This window comes from Sebastes fasciatus, chromosome 10 (genome assembly GCF_043250625.1).
Source record: "Sebastes fasciatus isolate fSebFas1 chromosome 10, fSebFas1.pri, whole genome shotgun sequence".
NCBI classification, from domain to species: Eukaryota; Metazoa; Chordata; class Actinopteri; order Perciformes; family Sebastidae; genus Sebastes; species Sebastes fasciatus.
In genome coordinates, this window is record NC_133804.1 from 31,296,780 (window position 1) to 31,322,224 (window position 25,445).

The following is a 25,445-nucleotide window of genomic DNA, read 5'->3' on the forward strand; positions in this document are numbered from 1 at the left end:
AAACAATTTTTTTTTTTTTTTTTATTATTTCAAAATGACAGTATACATAGTAACAGAAGAAAACTTTTTTTTAATTTTTTTTTATTATTTCAAAATGACAGTATACATAGTAACAGAAGAAAACTTTTTTTTTATTATTTTTTTTTTATTTCAAAATGACAGTATACATAGTAACAGAAGAAAACTTTTTTTTTATTATTTTGTTTTATTATTTCAAAATGACAGTATACATAGTAACAGCAGAACACATTTTTTTTTATTTCAAAATGACAGTATACATAGTAACAGCAGAAAACATTTTTTTTTATTTTAAATTTCAAAATGACAGTATACATAGTAACAGAAGAAAACTTTTTTTTTTTTTTTTTTTTTTTTTTTTATTTCAAAATGACAGTATACATAGTAACAGAAGAAAACTTTTTTTTTTATTATTTTTTTTTATTATTTCAAAATGACAGTATACATTGTAACAGCAGAAAACATTTTTTTATTTTTTTTATTTCAAAATGACAGTATACATAGTAACAGCAGAAAACATTAAAAAACATTTACATACAAAAGAAGCATTGTGAAAACATAAACAAAGAGCTGTTCCAAACATAAAAGAACAACAGAAATGAAACAAAACCAACATAAAATAAAAAAAAGAGACCACGGGAGAGTATGACAATAATTTCAATTAAAAACTTTAAAGATTTTTAATTTATTATTTTTTTTATTATTTCAAAATGACAGTTTACATAGTAACAGAAGAAAACTTTTTTTTTTATTATTTTTTTTTATTATTTCAAAATGACAGTATACATTGTAACAGCAGAAAACATTTTTTTATTTTTTCTATTTCAAAATGACAGTATACATAGTAACAGCAGAAAACATTAAAAAACATTCACATACAAAAGAAGCATTGTGAAAACATAAACAAAGAGCTGTTCCAAACATAAAAGAACAACAGAAATGAAACAAAACCAACATAAAATAAAAAAAAGAGACCACGGGAGAGTATGACAATAATTTCAATTAAAAACTTTAAAGATTTTTAATTTATTATTATTTTTTTTATTTCAAAATGACAGTATACATAGTAACAGCAGAAAAACAATTTTTTAATTTTTTTTTTTTTTCAAAATGACAGTATACATAGTAACAGCAGAAAACTTTTGTTTTTTATTTTAAATTTCAAAATGACAGTATACATAGTAACAGCAGAAAACATGTTTTTTTTTTATTTCAAAATGACAGTATACATAGTAGCAGCAGAAAACATTAAAAAACATTTACATACAAAAGAAGCATTGTGAAAACATAAACAAAAACATATAAAAGAACAACAGAAATGAAACAAAACCAACATAAAATTAAAAAAAGAGACCACGGGAGAGTATGACAATAATTTCACTTAAAAACTTTAAAGATTTTTAATTTATTATTTTTTTTATTATTTCAAAATGACAGTTTACATAGTACCAGCAGAAAACATTTTTTTTTTTAATTTCCAAATGACAGTATACATAGTAACAGCAGAAAACTATAACTCTCTCTCTCTCTCTCTCTCTCTCTCTCTCTCTATATATATATATATATATATTTATATATATATAAAATATTCGCTCTGTAGTCTACAATGCAACTCCTTTATTTAACTATGGAAGTATTCTTTCAACAAATGAATTTCAAATAAAGCAACAGGACATATTTCTCAGAATGTAAAGTTTGACGGCATAATAGTCTTGTTGTTTGTATAAAAATGAGGATTTGTATCATGTTTGTAGAGCTGACGCTTTTCTTTTGAAGAACTCAGACAGGAACCGGAAGTGCTATTCCTGTTCCGGCTAGCTGAACGTAGGTCGTCAGGGGAGTCTTCATTCTGTTAGCTCGTTAGCTCGTTAGCATAATAACCTGCTGAAGGTTTGAAGGAGGTCGCAGAGAGACTCGGTTCTGATCAAAGTCACCGGCTGTCATCATGTGGTATGAGATCCTGCCCAGTTTGGGCGTCATGACGGTGTGTTTGATTATTCCTGGAGTCGCCACCGCGCAGATTCACAAATACACCAACGGAGGGAAGGTGAGAGGAAGCTAATGAAGCTAATGAGGCTAACACCATGCTAACAGCTAACTAGTAGCATGAAGCTGAACCCGTGCTGTCTGTCTGTCACTGTTTAAAGGTTCTCTAAACTACAATGTTGTTGTTGTTTCCCCTGTAGGAGAAGAGAATCGCTCGGTATCCGTGGCAGTGGCATCTGATGGAGAGAGACAAGCGTGTGTCTGGAACAGGACAGTACCATGACTCCAAGGTGAGACAAACAGGACAAAATACATCAATAAATGACTCCAAAATAAATAAACAAAGATAAATAAATAAATAAAGAAGCAAACAAAAAAACATTAACTCTAAAGAAATGCCCTCACAGGTGCAAAAAAATAGCAATAGTAAAGTCTAGTGAAGTACAATAACTCAGTGTGTATGGTCACTGTGATGTTAAATTTATAGTTTGTGCATAATAATATAATAATAAACTAAAACCAAAAGCTGTCTGGAGAGCAGAGAAATGCAAAAAAAAAAAATCAAAAAAACTGTTGCCTGACAAATAGTCAGTTCATGTATGAAAATAATATATTAATGATATGTAATTTAAAAAGGTAAATGGACTTGCATTTATATAGTGCTTTTCTAGTCTTCCGACCACTCAGAGCGCTTTACACTACATGTCAGCATTCACACATTCATACACTGATGGCAGAGGCTGCTAAGGTGCCAACTTTGCCCATCAGGGTCTAATTTGAATACTCATTCACACACCAATGGCTATGCCTTCGGGAGCAATTTGGGGTTAAGTGTCTTGCTCAAGGACACATCGACATGTGACCCCGAGCAGCCGGGGATCGGCTTTTTATATTATAAAGCAGGTTTAAGTGCTTTATAAATACTGTTAAACTATCAAAACGCTCAATATACGGAGAAACACAAACACAGTATTCAGATATTTTGCCTTTGAAACAAGCCGTTAGGATTTCTGTCCATTTGTGATGTCACAAATATACAATATATAGACCATTACACGGTTTTAAACATAAACATTCTAAATGTGTCCCAGTTTATTTCCTGTTGCAGTGTATGTGAATAACATCAGCTGACAGGAAGTAAACATCGACCCAAACTGTTGCCTAGCAACGCAATTCCGTTGCAATTCTGTTGAAATGCACTAAAACGGAGCGTTTCAGATAGAGGATGAATACAGGTATATTCAGGCAGACAGTATGAGGAAAATAAAGTGTTTTTCTTTAACATTAAATCATGTAAACATGTTCTAGTAGAAACACAAAATACAAGTATGAACCTGAAAATGAGAACGATATGGGACCTTTAATAAGACTGATAATCTTTTGTTTTTCCTCAACAGGGACTCGAGAACATCCACTGATGACCAGGAATATTAAGACCCCAATGAGAAGAAAGTTGTACATTAAAAGCTTATATTTAACATTCAGCTGTTTGTTTGTTTTTTTCAGTCTTTTAAGGCAGACGTCCCCGTTTATCAATTAAACTGTTCCACACTGGAAACCTTCTGAGGCGTCTTGGCTCATATGTTGAATTTCAAAGGCAACAGACAAGATTGGTGATCCAGTCAAATAAATGGTTTACACCTGTTGTTGTGGAGTTTATACTGTAGATGTTATGTCGCCTGTACAGAGGATAATCCAGTGTTGTACTGGAGGAATATATAAAAATCTGTAGTGAGATTCGACATTGTCTAGGACGGGTCGGCAAACTTTACTATCCAAAGAGCCATTTTAGGCAAAATAATTAAAAAACAATCCGTCTGGAGCCGCAAAACATTTGATCATGATGAAGGTGATGAATGTAACACAGTTTATAGTTTAAGTATATATAGTATATAAGTCTAATGCAGTGAGGGGGCCAAAGAGCAAAAGTACTACAGAGTATTAGGGCCAGATTGAGGGGAAAAAAACTGAGATTTCCAGAATAAAATCATAATATTACGAGAATAGAGTAATAACTACGAGAAAAAAAGTCGTAATATTACGAGAATAAAGACATAACTAAAGGTAAATACTTCTCAAATAATAAAGAAATTGCTGCTTTTCTATGCTATGTTTTTGTTTTTTATCATTGTCAGTTGAAGATCTTTGGGTTTTGGACTGTTTTTCAGACAACACGGGACATTTGAAGACATCACCTTGAGTTTTGAGAAGTAGTGATGTGCATTTTTGGGAATTTTCGGACAATTATTAATTGATTCACAGAAAAAAAATGATCAACAGATTACTTCCAATATCCAAAATATCAGGAGGTGTTTGATCAATAAACTACCAGCTCCAGTGAACTGGTTTCAACAGCATAGACAATTTATTCAACTATTAGTTTACTCTACTGACCATTAACCAGCTGAAGTATTTACAGTAGCAGCTCAGATGAACTCGCACAATAACTTGGTATAACTAAAAAGGTTGCTCTAATTCAGTGGTTCTGAAAACTGGGTTTAAGGAGTCGAAAGATAAATCTGAGGTCTGGAAATGATTAACAAAATATTTAAAATTTATGATAGACAAAACTAATTATATTATATTTTTCAGACATTAATCTTTGCTGATGTATATTCCTCCAACTCCTTCAATCTATCTTTTTTGTGTTTTTAAAAAATAGATTGAAGGAGTCTTTGGGTAAGGTACATCAGTCTGTAGATGCTTTTTAATCTATAAAATTGTCTTATTTTTTGTATAGTCATGCTGTGACCTGAAATTTTATTGTCTAACTGTTGTATGTCTAAATCTCAATGAGACTTTTTCTTGTTAAATACATTTTAAATAAATAAAATAAAAACAACTAGAAATGTTTATCTCTTTGGGCAACCAAAATAATGAAAAGAAATATGAAACTCGATAATGAAAATTTATTTACCGTTCTGATCAGGATGATTTGCAAAACATTTACAAGAGAAAATTTAGGTTGAACAGTCGAAAGGGAATAAGAGTTCCAGAGAGCAAACAGGATGGAGAATATAATACCACAGTCTCACTTACACACGTTTCTTTACATTTAAAATCCTCCCGTCTCACTGGACATTCAACTCAAACTAAATGAGGTTTTCCTCCCAATAAAAATAAAACATTAATACCTCAAGAAAAAAAAAGTAAAGGTGTCCTCTAAAGACGTGACGTTCACTTCTCCTCTTTGCCTTTGGTTTTCCTGTAGACCATCTCCCTGAAGCTCGACAGGATCTTGCTCTCTCTCTTCCTCCTCTCCTCCTGGTTGAAGGACGCCAGCGCTCGCTTTTCATCTGCGCTGTAGATCTGGTTTTCCTTTCTCAGACGCACGGCCTCCATACGACGATGTCTGCAGGGTTAAATTAGTCAGTATCACAGTAATGATAAAGATCGCTGCTCTCATACTGACATCTGAAACATCACCATTTATTTCACAGCCATGCTGAGAGTTTATAGTTCTGCTTCTTCTAAACATCACCAACCTGCTGCCGCTCATCACGTAGCCGGACTTCTCGAAGTTTGCGATCTCGTCGCTGGTGAGACCGATCTCACCTCTCCTCGGGATACGTTTGCCTGCTTTCACGTACTCTGCCATCGCAGCACCTTCACCTGGCAACAGCGCATGACCGAAACTAGAAGAAGAGAAATATTCAACTTATTAAACTTGAGTCATAAATGTAGAAAAAAAGTACTGTAAAATAAAAGATTATATATGCTGTAAATATAGATTCTGAAAAAGAGTGTTTGCTTCCTCTTAGAGTATAGAATAGAGCTGCAACGATAAAAAATAATCGGCAACTATTTTAATAGTAGATTCATCGTTAAAGTAATTTTTCATGCAAAAATGCCAGAAAATGCCGTTATCAGCCTCTCAAATATGGAGATTTTTCCTCTTTTCTCTGTTTTGGACTGACAAAACAAAACATTTAAAGTCATCACAGTGGACTTTGAGAAGCTGGGATTGACATTTTTCACTATTTTCTGACATTTTACAAACCAAACGATCAATCGATTAAACTAGAAAATACTTTGCAGATGAATTGATAATGAAAATGATCCTTCGTTGCAGCCCTAGTATAGACTTGTTCATACTACTGCCAGTAATGTTACTGTTTCCAGAAGCCCAAGTCCCAAGTCCTCAAATGTCTTGTTTTGTCCACAACTCAAAGATATTCATAGAGGAAAACTCAGAAAACCCTCTGCCGTGCTTTTATTGTGAAATTCTAATCACAATGATGTAAAGTGCTTTAGTAACATAATAGACTCACTCCAGAGGCCTGTCGTCCGTCGACAAGTGTGTGAGCGGAGCTTCGGGGCCGACCACGTTTTCGTCCATGCAGGTCTTCTCCACCCACAAAACCCCGTTGGGATCCTCCTCCTCCTCTTCCTCCTCCCCTGACTCTTCACTGTTGGAGTTGCTGGACTCCTTGCGGGTCTTCTTCGCCTTCTTCTTCTTGGACTTCTTCGACCTGTTCGGAAACAAATTATGTTCGATCAAAATGTCTCTTTTCTTTGTGAATGAGGCTGGCCGTATAGCTGCTAGATGTTAACACTTACTTCTTGCTCTTCTTTTTCTTTTTCTTCTTCTTTATTTCTTCCTCTGAAAGATAAAAAAAACAGAATGATAAAACTCACAAAAAAAGACTTTGTTAAATGAATGTAATTATGATATTTATAATATTGTCTTACCATCTGAATCTGACCCCAGCTCGCTGTCCTCAGAGTGTTTCTTGTTCTTCTTTTTCTTGGATTTCTTCTTCTTCTTTTTCTTCTTCTTGTCTGCTGTCAATGACGTACAGAATTCTTTGTAAATTGAAACAAACCTACAATATCATTTATTTGTGTTCAAACACCGCGTGTGCTGCTGTCACCTCCTGAGCTCGACTCTGAACTGCTGTTCTTCTCGTCTTCTTCGACTGGTGTGAATTCATCGGAGCTGTCGGAGAACAAAGAAATACATTCATGCTTTCATACAATCATCATCATCCTCTGATAGTTCAGTGCTGGATAAAACAAAACAACGTGTTGCTCTGGAGGAGAGATTCTTGACTTACTCTGGCTCTTTCACTCTCGGTGAATATCCCCAAACTTCAGGACACCCTAACTCACCGATCCTCTCTCTCTCCTGCAGACGCCTGGAACAGAAAGACGGACAGATGAAACAGCAGGTTGTTTAAATTCTGTTTTGAAAGGTGCTATACAAATAAAATGTATTACTATTCAGGCTAGGCAACATGACGATATATATATATGATCAAAATGATGTAAAAATGTCCATCGTATACATCTATCTATATTGTTTCTATCGCGATATAAGCTAGGCCTATATTTATTTATTTATTCTCTATAATTTCACTGAAAACTTTCATGTTAATTTTGCACTCAAGTTCTTAATTGATTGATTTGTTTATTGGGGTGCCAAATCAACATACTGTATAACTTTCAGACAACCAAAACAGATCCAGTTTTTGAAGCTTGACCCAGACTATATGGACTAAAAGTCAGGATTTCTCAACCTCTGCTGCTTCAATTTGGTGATTAATAGCTGATAAATGATCATTAGCTGTATAATATTAGTGTTTTGTGTAATTTACCTGGCAATAAAAGCTTCTTTAATGTCGGTGTTTTGTGTTGTTAAATAGATGATAAATGATGATTATCTGTAGTGTTTTGTTGTAGTTTACCTGGCTATAAAGGCCTCTTTAATCTTGGTGTTTTGTGTTGTTTTATAGATGATAAATAGCTGTTTAATCTTAGTGTTTTGTGATGTTTACCTGGCTATAAAGGCCTCCTGTCTCTGTAGTGTTTTGTGTTATTATATTAGTGTTTTGTGTAGTTTAATAGATGATAAATGTTGATGTTTACCTGGCTATAAAGGCCTCCTGTCTCTGTGTTTTGTGTTATTATATTAGTGTTTAGTGATGTTTACCTGGCTATAAAGGCCTCCTGTCTCTGTAGTGTTTTGTGTTATTATATTAGTGTTTAGTGATGTTTACCTGGCTATAAAGGCCTCCTGTCTCTGTAGTGTTTTGTGTTATTATATTAGTGTTTAGTGATGTTTACCTGGCTATAAAGGCCTCTTTAATCTTGGTGTTTTGTGATGTTTACCTGGCTATAAAGGCCTCCTGTCTCTGTAGTGTTTTGTGTAGTTTAATAGATGATAAATGATCATTATTTATAGTGTTAAGTGATGTTTACCTGGCTATAAAGGCCTCCTGTCTCTGTAGTGTTTAGTGTAGTTTAATAGATGATAAATAGCTGTATAATCTTAGTGTTTAGTGATGTTTACCTGGCTATAAAGGCCTCCTGTCTCTGTAGTGTTTTGTGTTATTATATTAGTGTTTAGTGATGTTTACCTGGCTATAAAGGCCTCCTGTCTCTGTAGTGTTTTGTGTTATTATATTAGTGTTAAGTGATGTTTACCTGGCTATAAAGGCCTCCTGTCTCTGTAGTGTTTTGTGTTATTATATTAGTGTTTAGTGATGTTTACCTGGCTATAAAGGCCTCCTGTCTCTGTAGTGTTTTGTGTTATTATATTAGTGTTAAGTGATGTTTACCTGGCTATAAAGGCCTCCTGTCTCTGCCTCTGAACGTCGTCTCTCTGCTGCTCGTAGTAATAATCATCTTTGAAGCTGTTTCCGTGTTTCCCGGCGGCGTCCCGCTGCTCGCTCCAGTGGTTGTAACTGGTGTTGGTGTTGGTGATGTTGGTGTTGGTGTTGATGTTGGTGTTGGTGTTGGTGTTGGTGTTGGTGTTGTTGTTGTGTCGCTCTCTGGACCTGGATCTGGACCTGGACCGGCCCCGTTGGGGGCTTCCGATGCGGATCCTCCGGATGTTTCTGGCCTCTCGGAACCGGCGGTCCCGCTCCTCATGCTCCTTCTCCCGGTTCCGCGGCTTCGGGAGTTTTGGCCCGAAGCTGTACGGAGAGAGAGACTCCGCTCTCTGCTGCCGGAGCGGTGGCGGCTCCGGGACCGGGACCGGGAGCGAGTCCTAGGTCTGCGGTTCCGAGAACCGGGACTCCGGGGCTCCACACCGCCGTCTGAGCTCGAACCACCCGACTGAGGCATCACTAAAGACGGCTTAGACTCCCACCGACACTACGGGACACGATACAGATGAAGAAGCAGTAGTTTGTTAAAGAGAGAAGTTAACACACGTGCATCATGTGTTCTTTAGTACGCAGGCAAAGCGTCTAATAACAGGAAGTGGCGAGACGTCCGTTCCCAAACTCTTCCTCAACATGTAACTAATAAACACAGTTCCGCTTCTACTTTATAACTTTATAAGACAATGTAGTTTGTCAAAATAAATAAATACAGAAAAAATGTGGCAACAATCAAATACTACATATAATTTCTTCTGTATCATATTATTTAGAAACTATAGTTTATAATGGTGGTGAAAAAAATAATATCTTATCTTATATATATATATTTATAAATATGAAAAAATATGAACAAAAATAAATATATAAATATATATAAGATAAGATATTATTTTTTTTCAAGAAATGGAGCACAACAAATATACAATGTAGGTACAAAACAAAGGCAGTAATTAAAAAATGAATTAAAATAAAATGAAAAAAAAAATTACCACCATTATAAACTATAGTTTCTAAATAATATAATGCAGAAGAAATATCTTATCTTATATAAATATGTATATATAAATATGTATATATATATATATATATATATATATATATATAAAAGATAAGACATTCCTTTATTAGTCCCGAAGTGGGGAAATTTGCAGTGTAGAGCAGCAAAGGGGATAGTGCAAAAAACAAGATGCATCAGCTAACACAGTAAAAAAAGAGCTAAACAAAGTGTAACAAAATATGAACCATTTAAATAGAAGGAAGTATAAAAATAGGAGCAGTATATACAGTATTGACAATAAACAGACTATTAACAAAATTGCACAACTGGAACATTATTTATTTATATATATATATATATATATATATATATATATATATATTCCAGTTGGTATTAATGGACAACAAATAGCAAAAATACCTGTAGTCCAATGGGGGTAGTGGGTTACTTTTTTTTGTCCCAGTCAGCCAATCAAATCAAGCAAGAGGCGCTTTACTACTTTACTTCCTGTTTTGATGCAAGACCTGTTAAAATAGGTGAAGAAATGCGTCATCAACGCGTCATATCTCAGGGTACAGCACATGCGCAGTAAAATCTGATCTGTCGCTCCAGTTAGACTGCGCATGCGTCATACGCAAGAGCTCAAAGCAGTGACCTAACCTCCTTCAACGGATCTGAGTGACAACAGAGGAGGCGGTTGGCAACACTGGGCTGTGACTGGACAGGAGATGGCAGAGGGAAGTGACGGATCAGGAAGCGAGTTAGGTGAGATGGAATTAGGTGGCGGGAGTTATGGAGAGTGGGATATTGCTCGGAAAAAGAAACGTAAAAAGAATCCAAATAATAAATCGGATGATAGTGATTCTGTTGGCGGAGAAGCTGTAACAGAGAGGAGGAGAGATGATTATAAGGTAATCATTAAACTGGCGCAAGAAGGGGCTTCTTTTGGAGAGTGGAATCCAATACAACTTACCAGATCAATATGTAAAGAAATCGGAGAAATAAAAAGTGCTAAAGTGTTAAGAAACGGATCACTGTTAATTATGTGCAAGGATGGAGGACAACAAGGGCGAGCAATCAGGATGAACAAAATAAATGGCAGAAAAGTACAATGTTCCCTAGCTGGTGACAAAAAACTAGTCAAGGGAGTCATCTCAGGGATCCCAGTAAGTGTAACAGATGACGATGTTAAAGCAAACATAACTAATGCAAAAGTAAGTGAAGTCAAACGCATGAAATCAAACAGAAATGGCATTAAAAGTGACAGTCTCTCAGTGCTGATCACTTTTGAGGAGGAAAATCTTCATTGGATATATGTGCTATGATGTCAGGCTGTATATTCCCCCACCACTCAGATGCTTTAAGTGTCAACGATTTGGACATGTGGCGGCTGTGTGTAAAGGACACCAAAGGTGTGGAAGATGTGGAGGAGAACATGAGTATGGCAAATGTGCCCAGGGAGCAAAGCTGAAATGCTGCAATTGCGGTGGAGAACATAGCTCAGCGTACGGTGGATGTGAGGTGCAGAGAGTCAAGGTGTATCAGGGAATCAGCTATGCAGAGGCAGCAAAGAAGGTTTCAGGAGGAATAAAGGTGACAAAGCAAAATAACACTGTGAATGAAGATGTTGTAAAATGTGCAGGATGCGATAAGTTGAAGGAGGAAAATCTGCTAGTCAGAAAAAGTGACTGCTCTTTATGGCAGAAATAATCAACTGTTCGGCACAGTCAAAAAGTCGCAATGAAAGGATTAAAATAATTGTAAGATCAGCTGAGAAGTACCTTGAAGTAAATGGGTTACAATGGGAAACAGTTAGAGACATTCTGAATGAAGATACACAATCCGCACAAACATGGGCTGGATCCTCTTAATGGTGCTAATTCTGCTACAATGGAATGCGAGAAGCTTAATAGCAAATGGACAGGAGTTTAAGAAGTACATTGATAAATTACAAAATAAACCGAATGTAATATGTATACAAGAGACATGGTTGAAACCACAGTGGGATTTTGTTGTAAAGGGATATTCTGTAGTTAGAAGGGATAGGGAATCTGGTAATGGTGGAGGAGTTGCAACATTCATACAGAATGAAATGAGTTACAAGATAATGCATGTAAACACTGAGCATGAATCAATTGTTGTTAAGGTGTGGACTGACAGAGGTGATATAGATATAATTAACTTTTATAATCCATGCGGGAAATTAAGTCAAGGTATATTGGAGGATGTAGGGGGATCATTGCAAAATAATGTAATATGGTGTGGGGATTTTAATTCACATAATTCATTGTGGGGGAGCAATAGCACAGATGCTAATGGTGTAGTTGTAGAAGAATTTATAGATGATCACTGTTTGGTGTGTATTAATAATGGGGAGGGAACACGGTATAATAGCACTCAAAACACAGAAGCAGCACTTGACCTAACATTTGTAAATAGTACTTTAGCAGGTGTAAGCACATGGAAAGTAATAAAGCATACTACAATGGGCAGCGATCACTACCCCGTACTGACTAAAGTTGGTGTAAAAATTTATTTTGATAAGGGAAAGAAAATTCCTAGATGGAAGTTGGAAAATGCTAATTGGGCTGCTTACCAAGAGATAAGTGCAACGAGATGTGAGGGAATTAAAGAAGATTATCAAATGGATGTAAACATATTTAATGGTGAACTAGTTAATGAAATAATTCAGTCTGCTGAGGAAACAATCCCAAAGAGTACAGGAACTAAACGTATTAAGAATTTACCTTGGTGGAATAGCGAATGTAGCAAAGCCATAAAAAATAGAAATAAAGCATTTAGGGAACTCAAAAAACTTCATTCACAGGATGCTTTGATCCAGTATAAAAGGGCACAGGCAATAGTAAGGAAAACAATAAGAACCCAAAAACGCACATTTTGGAGGCAATATTGTAGCAGTATAGGAAGAGAAGTACAGCTTTCAGATGTCTGGGGCATGATCAGGAGAATGGGAGGGATCAGAAGGAGTTATAAATTACCAGTGATGAATAATGGGGATCAAATGGCTGTCAGCAACCTAGAAAAGGCTGAACTTCTGGCGCAAACATTCAGGAAAGTTCACAGCTCCGACAACCTAACAGATGAGGCCAGGCGCTGTAGAAATAGAGTTTTATTGGAGAAATCTAAAATATTAGAGAAAAAAGAGACATCAGAAGATCCAATAGACCTGCCTTTTAGTATGTTTGAATTGAGAAGAGCAATAACTTGTGCACGTCAGACCACACCTGGTAAAGATGGCGTATGCTATAAAATGTTAGAGAACATGGCAGATAACACTCTGGTCACTGTTTTAAGACTGTATAACAGAGTTTGGGAAACTGGACAACTTCCTTCAGTGTGGAAACAAGCCGTAATAGTGCCTATTCTAAAACCAGGGAAAGACCCATCAGATCCATATAGTTACAGACCTATTGCCCTAACCTCTCATTTATGTAAAATTATGGAGCGAATGGTTACAGAGAGATTAACATGTTTCCTGGAAAGTAAAGCTCTTTTATCTCCACATCAAAGTGGGTTCTGTAGGGGTCGCAATACTATGGACTCTGTCTTATGCTTAGAGTCAGACATCAGGAAAGCACAGACCAACAAAGAAGTAGTATTAGCTATCTTCTTTGATGTGGAAAAAGCATATGATATGCTCTGGAAAGAAGGGTTACTCATTAAATTGAATTTATTGGGAATTGGTGGTAGAGCATATAATTGGGTGAAGGACTTTTTATTTGACAGGAAAATACAGGTAAGAGTAGATGCAGAATATTCAAATGAATATACAGTAGATAATGGAACTCCACAAGGTAGTGTATGTAGTCCGTTATTATTCAATATAATGATCAATGATATATTTTCTCAGGTTGAGCAAAATATAGGAAAGTCTATGTACGCGGATGACGGAGCTCTTTGGATAAGAGGCCGCAATGTATCATTTGTTAATAAGAAAATGCAAGCTGCAATAGCTGAGGTGGAGAAATGGGCAAACAAATGGGGATTCAAGTTATCAGTAGCAAAAACACAAGTTATTTGTTTCTTAAAACGGCGTAAAATCGCACCCATTTCCCTAAAACTGTATGATCAACCTCTGGAGCAAGTCAAAGCTGTTAGATTTCTGGGGATTTGGTTTGATGAAAAGCTCACATGGAACATTCATTTAGATAAAATCAGGAGCAAATGTAAAAAAGTCATCAATATACTGCGTTGTTTGACAGGACAGGAGTGGGGAGCAAGTAGAGCATCTTTACAACATATATACTGGGCTCTCATGAGATCTGTCCTTGACTATGGGTGTGTAGCTTACATGTCAGCAGCAGAATCAAACCTCAAGAAATTAGATGTACTGCAAGCTCAGGCTTTGAGAATCATTAGTGGATCATTCAGAACATCTCCGGTATCAGCAATGCAAGTGGAAGTGGGAGAAATGCCCCTACGGATTAGAAGAATAAAATTAATGCTGGCATACTGGGTTAATCTTCAGGGGCATTATGAAACTCACCCTACCAAAAGTGTTTTGATAGACTGCTGGGAACATAATGAAACAAACTTCATAAGCTTTGGGTGGGTAGGTGATGCAAAGGCAGAAAACATAGGGTTATGTCAATTCCAATATTGCTCTACAGTTTCAGTTTCCTCCATTCCTCCCTGGTTATTCCCATTACCAAATGTTGACCTCAATTTACAGCAGGAATTGAAGGAGAAGTCAAAGAAAATTCCAGCATGGCGCATAGTCCAGAATTATTTGGATCAGCACTTCTCAGACTCCGTGTTCTTATTTACAGACGGTTCCAAAGATCCTGAGACAGGGTGTGCAGGTGCAGCAGTTTATATCCCGGTGAGTGAGACATACATCAAGAAACGAGTATCAAATGATGTGTCAGTATATACTACAGAAATATTGGCAATATTATTGGCCCTGCAGTGGATAGAGGAGAGGGAAATAAAAAACACCGTTATTGCATCTGACAGTTTTTCAGCACTCACAAGCATAGGATCTGGTAGATCATCAGTCAGAACGGATTTAATTAATGAAATATTTCTCATTATGTATAGGATGGAAATAAAAGGCACAGGTACACGATTCATATGGGTTCCTGCTCATGTTGGTGTGGAAGGAAATGAGCAGGTAGACATTCTGGCCAAACAAACACTAAGAATTAAGAATATAGAATTACAAATTCCATTAAGTAAAGCTGAGGCTAAACCATTCATCAAGAACTATGCACAAAAAGTATGGCAGGAGTACTGGGATGATCAGGAAACTGGAAGGCATATGTACAATATACAGAAACATGTTGGAGCAGGGAGAAAGGTGGGCTGGAAAAGAAGGGAAGAAAATATCATCACTCGACTAAGAATCGGACATACAGGTCTTAATCAAACATTATATCGAATAGGCAAACACCCAACTGGGAAATGTACACACTGTAACCAGCCAGAAACTGTTGAACACGTACTGATACACTGCAGTAATTACACTATCCAGAGGAATCACCTTTTTCAGACACTAAGGAAGGCAAAACATCACGACTTTTCAGTGTCAGGTCTATTGGGGAATAAAGCAGATAATATATACAGTGAAATTATTCCGTTTTTGAGAAAAACTGATTTAGTTAAAAGAATCTAGAGTTTTCATTATCATTTTTTATTTATTTAATTTTTTTTTTTTTTTAGTTCTATTTTGTTTCTGCACAATCTTCTGTTCCACACTCCAGTCCAGATGGTGGCGGTAATGCACCTCTAAGATGGTTTGCCAACCGCCAATAAACACCAAAGAAGAAGAAGAACCTCCTTCAACAGGCCTTATTCTGATGCCGGTAGATGTGGCAGGACTAGCTGGCTGGTTAGCTGTTGAGAAAGCTGCAGAATATGTGTGGGAGAAGGAGGATTTCATACCTCATATCGTGATAGTTTCAGTGAGGCTACTGTCAAGGTCAAGTCAAGGATGCTTCCTTGGTAGGAAGGGTCCTTCCTAGTGGGGTCCTACAGAGGCTAGGAGGCTAGGAGGCTAGGGAAGACCACTTCCTGGAGTTTACACTTCCTAAAACTTCATCTAGTGTGCAGAAGACATGGAGGTGGTATTTATTTATTTTTACTTTATTTAGAACAATTCAGTACGTTAAAATCTCTATTATTCTAGTACGACTATTGATTTTGCATTCCTCAAAATAATATAAACATTCAAAACATGCATGTCTATTAAAAAATAAATAAAAATCAACAGGGATTTGGACAATTATTATAATTTATTAACATAGAATTAATATAAAAGCTACTAATTAATTTTACCTCACTGATTTTAAAACAAACTTCAAACTTGACAGACACAAAAAAAAACTCATCAAACCCATCTTAGTTAATCTTTCCACTGTTCCAACAACCTTTGACTCTGCTTTTTCAAAACAAACCCTTCAATTAAAAAAAAAAGTTAGATGTGAAAATATGCCAGCGCTACACATTGTTTTTCCCCTCGGTCTGCTTGTGCTAACATGACTGGGTCAGCTCGCTGAACGAGTCTGTCCCTGAACAATCTTTAAAATTTGGCCTTGTAGATCTAATGTGACTTCAGATTCAGCAACTGGATCGCCAATTTTTCGCCTCAAATTTGTTCAGAAACAGATTTGAAGTAAAATAACTGAAAGTCTACTAGCGTATTTTCTTTGTCTCCAAATCTGGGGACAGGAAATGCATCATGCGGATAGGATTGTGGGTGTTTTAGGAGCGTGGAAGATACACACATGCATCCTTAAAAATCCTCTGAACAAAGGACTCAGTCCTTGGTAGGATTCGAAGGATCCTTGACACTCGAACAGTCCTTTGGCGGGATTCGATGACGCAGCATCGTTTGAGGATTCTTCCTTGACATTGAGAGACATTTTCCGTTAATTAATCACATTTGATCGTTTGGTTGTGCATGCAGCCCCGCTCCACAGGTGCACCATAATGTTTTGCCCGACGCGCTTTGCCAGGACGTTTTTGAAGCGCCCGCCGCGCCTGTAGGGTGACAAGTGTCCACACAGCCAAAGTGACGTCACATCACACCATCTGACACGGCCCTTCGTGAGGGTTCCGTGCAGCAGGTTTTCACCTGTCCGTGCACGTCCAAATTTTTCTAACTACGTGGGCACGGATGAAAGGAGAAAATGGCGAACTTTGAGGAGCTTTGAGAATGTCGGTTTGCCGCAAGGAGAATCCCACACAGGGTATAAAAGATCCAAATGATTCCTTGTCACGATTCTACGTCAGCTTCAGCATGTCCATGCCACCGTCCTTCCTTAAAGTATAAGCGAGGCTTTATTTAGACCTGTTTCACAGTTTATGTGTATTGTTGTTGGGTCAGAATGTCGCTTAACACGACTGCACATTTAACATCTAAAACATGGTTATTTTCAAGAAAGTGAACATGGATGAACTAGAATTGTGAAACAGAATTATGTTCTATTTCAGCATGAACCGACCAGAGACTTCGGGTGCCAGACGGTAGTTCGCGCAAAACCTGCCGCTGGACAGGATAACAGGAGAAGCAAAGGTGAGTCATGATATCAGTTTTTTTTTTATCTGTTACATGTATCCTGAATGGGCTGAAGCTGGACACAATCAGGGTCTGAAAGAGAGCTTTGCTGGTATATGCTCCTATAGGAGGTGGCTGTAGGACAGTTCTATGGGCAGCCATATGATGAGCTACTCCACTCGTGATCAGTTGGCGCCGAGCATGCATCTGCCATAGATTTTCCACAATCAGCCTCAGGGGCTGAAGCAGGAAGAGAAACGTTATCGTCTCCAACAGCGGTCCGAGGGAACAGGGGAGACACCGGCACCCGGTCGGAGACGATAACGTTTCTCTCTGCGGAGCCCTGTCACTTCACAAGACACGGGAAACCTCTGTTGGTCTGGAGGAGCTGCAGCAGTTATTTCTACACAAACGTCCAATGTACATTCACTAGATATTCTCAGATCTACGAAGTCTCCTGCAGTGTGTAGTGAGCGTGCATGCACGTGAGGTGGAGCGCGGTGTGTGAGTGAAGGCAGGCAGAGGAGCAGAGACTCCGGCCACACGCGAGCGCGCATGGGAAACCGACCCGGTAGATTTATACATGTAAAAAGTTACAAACAGTCCCTTTAACTTTTGTACGAAATGTTTCACTGGATAGAATCTGTGGATCAACTTCAATGACACCTCTTTTACCTGATTTGTTAGAAGGATCTTTTGCGGTAAGGACCAAACTTTCTTCCAGTCAATATCACTAACAAGATTACTCCAATAAAATGTTGCTGCCGGAATAATTTTCTGTGAAGGCTGCTGATAACTGTCCTTACAGTAGGTTTTTATCACCCCCTCCTGCAGTTGCCTCCTGATCTCCTCCACCTCCCACATGACTTCCCAGAGGGAGGCGCGGTTGATCGGGAACGCGCCTAAAGTTACTCTGTGCGCGCTCCCGCGAGCTGCATGCAGAACCTCTGCACAACACCGGAAGTTGTAAACAGCGTGGAGCTGAGGACTTTTAACCGCCACATTAGTTTGTGATGCTACACAACAACACCGGCGTATTCTCTGTAAAGTAGTCGGTGTGTTATTAAAACAACATTATGTCTTCTTCTACCGTTAAAACGGAGAGAAACTCGGTGTTACCGGTGAATAAGAAAGTAGAAGAAGCTCTGGCGATGGAGTTCTTCTTCACTGATCTGAACACCACCGCTACCTGCCTCATCTGCAGACAGAAAATACTATTCAATATGTTCAACATGAAGCGGCATTACACAGCTAAACACGCGGGGAAGTATGATCAATACAAGGGAAGAAGCAGGAAGAGCATCTCTGATGAGCTGCATAAAGACTTCAACCAGTCTGAGGGGACTTCAACAGACTCTAGTAGGAGAGGAGAACCTAAACCTGAACCTAAACCCGTCTCCACAGCAGGTATTATACTGATTTGAGTGGGCTGAGAACTACATTGGCTTATGGGGAATGTTTTTTTGTTTTGTTTATTTATTTAACCTTTATTTAACCAGGTTAGTCCCATTGAGATTAAGAACCTCTTTTGCAAAGGAGACCTGGCAAAACAAAACACACATCACAATTATTCATACACAACCCATTACAAAATTACCATCTGTCCTCTGGATTTACATGTCTTTAGCAGCACATTCATTATTATTTAGCAACAAGATGGACTATATATATATATATATATATATATATACATATATTTGTATATATATGTATATGTATATATATGTGTGTGTATATATGTATATATAAACATATATGTATATATATATGTATATTAATATATATGTATATATATATGTGTGTGTGTATATATATGTGTGTGTATATATATGTATGTATATGTGTATGTGTATATATATATATATATATATATATATGTGTGTGTATATATATATATATGTGTGTGTGTATATATATGTATATGTATGTATATATATACATATACATATATATGTATATGTATGTATATATATACATATACATATATATGTATATGTATATATGTATATATATACATATACATATATATGTATATGTATGTATATATATACATATATATGTATGTATATATATACATATACATATATATGTATATGTATATATGTATATGTATTCCCTGCAATTTTGAAAAGCTTTTGTAAAGTTTGCCTTTTTTTTTTATTTAACCTTAATTTAACCAGATTAGTTCCATTGAGATTAAGAACCTCTTTAAACAATAACTTGACAATATTTAATATCATTCTCTATGCTTTTATTTTGAAAGGGAATGACCCGGTAGTTATCTCGACGCTAAACCCGGCGTGCAGAAAGTAAACACTTTACTACTAAAATAACCTCCAGACTCCATTTAATTATTGTTTTTTAATGCTAATATGAATTAAACCTGTTATATGTAATATATCCTGTAATGCTATGTAGTTTAAATAGTGTGATATTAGTAATAAAAGCTCCACTAGGGCGACTCCTGGCGGCTGCTCGGTCAGAGAGGAGCAGCTGGCAGAGAGCTGTCTGTTGTTAGCTGCTGTCTGTCTGTTGTTAGCTATTGTCTGTCTGTCTGTAGCGTTAGCAGCTAACTCACTGCTACTGTCGGTGGTTGTATTGCTCCAGCATAGTCTTGGCAGAAAACACCAGCAGGTAAATCCCTTTAACGTGCAGCTGTTGTAGAGCAGCATGGTCTCACTCCTCACATTGAGGGTGTTGTGTTTGGAGCTAGCATAGCATGCTAACAGGATGCTAGCTAGTAGGCCGCGCTGCTCCATTAAAGAGGAAGAGAGGAGCTAGCCTTTGTTAGCATCTAACAACGACTTTAAACACATCGATAGCATCGATTATAGATCAGTGAAGTAGCACATGTCTCTGTGGAGGTTACATAACATAGTTAAGCACTTGTTTAATGTTATGCGAGATTAATATTTCAGCTACAACTTTGTTAAACTAGCTTAATTATAGCTAACGTGAAGCTAAGCTAACGTTATTGGTTTGATGGCTGATATTTCCTGCAAAACAATGATGTTCACATGCATACTCTGACTTTCTGTTTGCATCAAACACTAAAACACGGCGTTTTTATAGAACTTTAAAGTATATTTCTACTAATGATTGTTGTAATTGCACATAAACAGCAGCCAGTTGATAGGTAACATCATATTAAGCCAACAACATCCATAAACCTTCATATTATCTTACATTGTTTTGTTTAAACGGATTTGTTTTAGCTTCATAATCATTAAATTTAATTTTGCTTTGCAACATCTTGTCCACTTCATTCATACTGGAGTGGGCAGGGCAAATATTAGCGTATTGCATATTTGCATATTGTAGTGGGTGTAAGGTTATATGATGACTGATGAAACATTTCAGTGCAGAAAGTATGAGACTATAGTGTCAGTGAGTTTAGTTTGTCCACCAGAAAAAACATTTTTACTCTCAAATATCGATATTGGCCTCAAAATCTTCTATTATCTATTTTCTAGAAGAAGAAGAAAGGCACTTTATTAATCCCAGAGGGGAAATCAATTTGTTCACTCTGTTATATACAGGACACACACACACACACACAGACACACACACATGCACACACGGACACACACACACACACACGGACACATGCACACACGGACACGCGCACACACACACACGGACACGCACACACACACACACACACACACACGCATGCACAAACAGGACCTATATACCTGCGTTAATGTAGAGGTGTTAGAGGGGGCTGCCTCTGACAGGCGCACCGAGCAGTTGGGTGTTTGGTGCCTTGCTCAAGACACCTCGGCAGTGCCCAAGAGGCAAACTGGCATCTCTCCAGTGACCAGTTCACACTCAGCACTTGGTCCATGCAGGGACTTCGGTTCCCAAGACAAGTCCCTATGGACTGAGCTACTGCCAGCATCTCAAACTACAGCCTAAATGATCATGATCAACACCTCTCAGGCGATTTCCTCAAAAGACAGTATGACCCTTGTGGGTGTAGGGCTTGTAGCTAGCTAATACACTGGAAACTGGGTGTAACAGGCAGTATTGCACAAAGAAAGGAAAAGAAAGTCAGACGTTGTTTGTTAACAGAATTTCTTGATAATTCACTTATTGACTGCGTGGGTGTCAAAGAACTGGAAAAGCAGGATATGGAAATGTCAAAAAGCTGAATTTGAGCCAAAACCTTAACTGACTTTTCTTGTGCATTCAGAAATGTGATTCTCATTTGTTCTTTTTGATTTTGTTTCTCTCCACAGCCATGCCAAGTCTAAAGCTGATATCTGCAACCGACACACAGTATTCAGCTGCTGTGCTGAAGTCGATGAACGAGCAGCGAAATCATGGATTATTTTGTGACGTCACCATCATCATACAGGACAAGAAATTCAGAGCTCACAAAACAATCCTGTCTGCCTCGAGTACATACTTCCACCAGCTCTTCAGTGTCGCTGGACAAGTGATCGAGTTAAACTTCATCAAAGCAGAAATCTTTGAGGAGATTCTCAATTACATTTACAGCTCCAAGCTCATCCGCGTCCGCTCCGACATCCTTGAGGAGCTCATCAATGCTGGGCAGATACTGGGAGTCAAGTTCATTGCAAACTTGGGGTCACCGTTATCACAAGTGAAGGGTCTGCCGGGTTTGTCAAAGGAGACGGAGAGCAAAAGTGATGCGCCCGCAGAGGTGATGCCCATCATCGCAGAGTCTTTCTCAATATCTGCAGAGGAATTCAATCAGACAAGCAAGCATGCAGGTAACGACGACGACGACTCGGACAGTGATGTTATGTTTGTCTCGCAAACAGATGCTCAAACCAGAGCAGCCGGTCAGAAAGGTAAATCTGGTGAGGTAATTGATTTGGATAAAGGTGATTCAGGAAAAGCAGAATCAAAGCAAAATGAAGAATCAAATCATGCAGTTGCAAAACAGAAAGAGAAAGCCAGAGCCTCCGTGAAAACAGTGGCTGCAAAGCCTCCCAGGATCAGTTGTCCAGCCCCCAAGATCCCCAACAGCAGCCCTCTGCACAGTCCAGACAGCAGCTCCAATAGCTCGTCCTCCCCTGCCAGAGTTTCCTCAGGAAGTGCTCCCACAACGCCAGCCAGGTCAAGCAGTTTCACCCCTGAGCCCTCGAGTGCCTCCCAATCCTCTGAAAACAGCGATATAATGGGAGTCCACAAGAAGCAAGTCTCTACTTCCTCTCAAAAAGGGGATTTGAAAATACAGCTCGTAGATGTGTCTGAAGGTCCAGCAAATCAAACTAACACTTCCAAATCAGCTATAGCGGCAAAAAAGACAGTGACACTCAATACAGCCACAGAGATTGATTCAATTTCATCAGGCTGTAAGGTGTATGCCAATATTGGAGAAAATACTTACGACATTGTCCCAGTGAAGGAAGATCCAGGTGAAGGGGGCTCTAAAGCCAACAAAGGGAAGAGATCATTAATGGCGACCCCGCTAAGACCCCTGGATAAAGCACCCACGTCACCGAAGGCCGGCCCAAACAAGAAGAAGACCAAAACAGAGCTTGAGGATCACTACGAGCTCATCATGGATGGGAAAACTTTCTTTGTATGCATCGTCTGCAAGCGCCCCTACGTGTGTCTGACGAGCCTCCGCCGTCACTTCAACACCCACTCGTGGGAAAAGAAGTACCCGTGTCGCTACTGCAACAAGGTCTTTGCGCTGGCCGAGTACAGAACTAAACATGAAATCCATCACACGGGAGAGAGGAGGTACCAGTGCTTGATGTGCAATCAAATGTTCTTGAACTACCAGTTACTGTCCACCCACTGCAAGCAAGCCCACAACCAGGATCCCAGCGGGAGGAAAGAGAAAGATGAGACGGACAACAACTTGTACCGACTCCTGCCGTGTAGAACGGTGCAGATGAAGCCGTACTCGTGGAGCACCGACGGGCTGGGGGTCCCCGTCATATCCGAGGATGGCAGCGTGCATCACATAACCACCACCGTCGACGAAGAGGTCCACTCCTCCACCCAGACCAGGATGTTGAACTGGGACGACATCTTCATCGAGCCCGATGCTCACATGCCACCTGATGCTCACGCCCGACCGGGGTCGACCATGAGCAGTCCTCCACAAGGAGCCACAGAGTTTGACTTTGTTATACCAGAGAGCTACTGAGCAACACTCGCTGCTCCATTAACTGTGCCTTTTTTAGGTGCAAATCACACCCCCCACACCCTTTTTCCTCTTTGGTTCCATGTCAACTATATTCTTCTGTAATTCTCAATAGTGTCGGCTCAATGTACGGTCACATTAGCATCTCCTTTTAACGGAATTTGTGGTGTAATATTGTACTAAACATGGTGATGATGCACGCTAGAATAATGTCAGAGCTGAACTGTGATGTCAGAGCCAGCTGGAGATTGTCAGTCGTGCCGTCTTCAGACGAAGTGAGAGGGAGACGGAGCGAATAGTTGCAGGATGGAAGTGTAATGTGACCATACCTTTACTCATGTTACTCTGCTTGTGTAATAGCCCTGATCTTTTGTATCATTGGAACAAAAGACAGTCACATTAGTGGTGAAGCGGTTCACAAGCAGTAAAGAAAATAATGAGCTTATATGGATGATAAAAATTCCATCAAGAATCACAAACTGCCCCAGAAATGTAAGGCCTAACTCTTAAAGCTGTAATAAAAAGGCAAATCATGTATGTTTAATTTTTCGCTCTGTTATATCTATATCAGCTGAAAAGATTTCTGCTAATCTGAAACACAAAGCATTGAAATGAGACATTTGAATGTCTTTTGTTTCAGTAGTAGTTTTTAACCTTTAGGCCACGTTGCCTAATTCAGTTACAGCCCACTGAGCTCTTCTTCATAAAATTATGTGAAACCTCAATTGATGTTTTTGTGTGTAACCACAGTTGACCTTCTTTGTTCACAGGATACATTAATGCATTTTATGGTTTCAACAGATTTGTGTAAAATACATGTGACCTATAAAGAAATAAAGCAAGGTTGCTCAAATTTTAAATCCATCATTACCGGATGCATCAATCATGAATCAGATGGAAATTTTAATAAGAAGTTTCTGGACGGATCGTTCGTTGTTCTAAATGAGTTCTATTTGAGACTAAACTTAATTCTTTAAAAGAGAATGATGATCATGATCTGAAATATATTTTTTCATCTTGTGATTGTTGGCGATCCCACATGTGGGTGTTTGTGTCGGGGAAGATATACAATGGTTATTTAATTTTTCAGTGGTTGGAAAACGTTTTTTTGTCCATTAAACACCGTTTTATTTTCATACACCTGTACATTTTTATTTTCTACGCTTTTTTTCATGTTTACTAAATTGTTATTTTAATGCCAAAATCTGCCGGCTACATACAGAGTAGGCTAGAGATTTTGCATACAAATGTGATGATAGGATTTACATAAATTGAGGTTTACTTCAGCCCGTACGTATAGCACTTAGTGTTGGATCAGGCAGAAGATATTTTCTTTGTAATATTTTTACTTTCTCTTGTTTTAATTCAATGTGTCCAAATGTAGTGATGGTCAGCATGAGTAAAAAAAAAAAAAAAAAAGTAGTGCTAACATGAGAATCTGTTCTACTTCATGTCATTCAATAAACTCATGCAGGACTTGCTTTTAATTAACATTGGTGTGTGTGTGTGATGTACAGTATATTTGTGTTAATCCCACTTCTTTTTTTTTACTGTTTCAGATGTATCTATTAGGTTTATAGCGCTGGACAAAATTAAATAGTTATTAAATACTCGGCTCTGTTGGCGTTGTACAAAATGTTCCTTTTCTGTCAGTTAGCAACGAGTGTTCCCTGTTGGTAAATAAATTATTTCACTATTTTAACTTAATTGTCTTGCACTAACAGCATATAAACATCTGCCATTGTACTTACTGTGTATCTTCATAGCATCTTGAAATAAACGCCTCCTTGTAGTTGTAGATATGAAGGGCTCATTCTAACCTTACGAAAACAATGATTCTTAGTTTCAGGTGATTATACACTAATGAAAACATTATATATATATATATAATATTCCAATTTTGCTAATAAATCCCCTGAAATGTTACACACTGTTCCTTTAAAGACAGAGGTGCTTTGAGCTAAATGCTAACACGCTGATGTTTAGCAGGTGTAATGTTTCCCACTTTCACCATCTTAATTTAGCATATTAACATGCTAATATTTGCTAATTAGCACTAAACATAAAAGTAGTTTTTCAGGTATTTGGTCATGAACCAAAGCTTTGGAAACTAAACGTTTCACCTGATGTTGCAGATAAGTTATTACAGTTTTATCTTGAGAGAGGGACATGAATATCTGCACCACA

General features: G+C 38.0%; 3 protein-coding genes across 5 annotated transcripts; 2 read left to right on the forward strand and 1 right to left on the reverse strand.

Annotated features, from left to right (window-relative positions):
• The first annotated feature begins 1,814 nt into the window (after positions 1-1,814).
• ndufa1 (NADH:ubiquinone oxidoreductase subunit A1) lies at positions 1,815-3,482 on the forward strand. Its single transcript, XM_074649377.1, has 3 exons — positions 1,815-2,065; positions 2,205-2,294; positions 3,402-3,482. The coding sequence occupies exons 1-3, from the start codon at positions 1,964-1,966 to the stop codon at positions 3,420-3,422; spliced, it is 213 nt and encodes a 70-aa protein (XP_074505478.1). The 5' UTR covers positions 1,815-1,963; the 3' UTR covers positions 3,423-3,482.
• Positions 3,483-4,893: 1,411 nt separating this feature from the next.
• On the reverse strand, positions 4,894-9,242 carry nkap (NFKB activating protein). Its single transcript, XM_074649376.1, is given in 9 exon segments — positions 4,894-5,356; positions 5,490-5,639; positions 6,276-6,476; positions 6,565-6,607; positions 6,697-6,789; positions 6,879-6,943; positions 7,062-7,142; positions 8,565-8,938; positions 8,941-9,242. Coding segments are annotated over 9 exon segments (1,314 nt in total). The 5' UTR covers positions 9,073-9,242; the 3' UTR covers positions 4,894-5,181.
• Positions 9,243-15,544: 6,302 nt separating this feature from the next.
• zbtb33 (zinc finger and BTB domain containing 33) lies at positions 15,545-24,749 on the forward strand. 3 transcript variants are annotated; one of them, XM_074649380.1, is made up of 3 exons: positions 15,545-15,692; positions 17,065-17,146; positions 21,370-24,749. In XM_074649380.1, exons 1-3 carry the CDS (start codon positions 15,687-15,689, stop codon positions 23,259-23,261), a joined length of 1,980 nt encoding a protein of 659 aa, XP_074505481.1. In that variant the 5' UTR covers positions 15,545-15,686; the 3' UTR covers positions 23,262-24,749. The 3 variants fall into 3 exon arrangements, with proteins under 3 accessions (XP_074505481.1, XP_074505480.1, XP_074505482.1); XM_074649379.1 differs by lacking the exons at positions 15,545-15,692; positions 17,065-17,146 and adding an exon at positions 17,985-18,535; XM_074649381.1 differs by lacking the exons at positions 15,545-15,692; positions 17,065-17,146 and adding an exon at positions 19,407-19,762.
• The last annotated feature ends 696 nt before the right edge of the window (positions 24,750-25,445 follow it).

Coding starts and splice junctions, on each gene's coding strand:
- zbtb33 (XM_074649379.1), top strand. CDS start 18,205: ATGTCTTCTTCTACCGTTAAAACGGAGAGAAACTCGGTGTTACCGGTG. Junction 18,536..21,369: donor TAAACCCGTCTCCACAGCAG/GTATTATACTGA, acceptor TTCTCTCCACAG/CCATGCCAAGTCTAAAGCTG.
- ndufa1 (XM_074649377.1), top strand. CDS start 1,964: ATGTGGTATGAGATCCTGCCCAGTTTGGGCGTCATGACGGTGTGTTTG. Junction 2,066..2,204: donor AATACACCAACGGAGGGAAG/GTGAGAGGAAGC, acceptor TTTCCCCTGTAG/GAGAAGAGAATCGCTCGGTA. Junction 2,295..3,401: donor GACAGTACCATGACTCCAAG/GTGAGACAAACA, acceptor TTTCCTCAACAG/GGACTCGAGAACATCCACTG.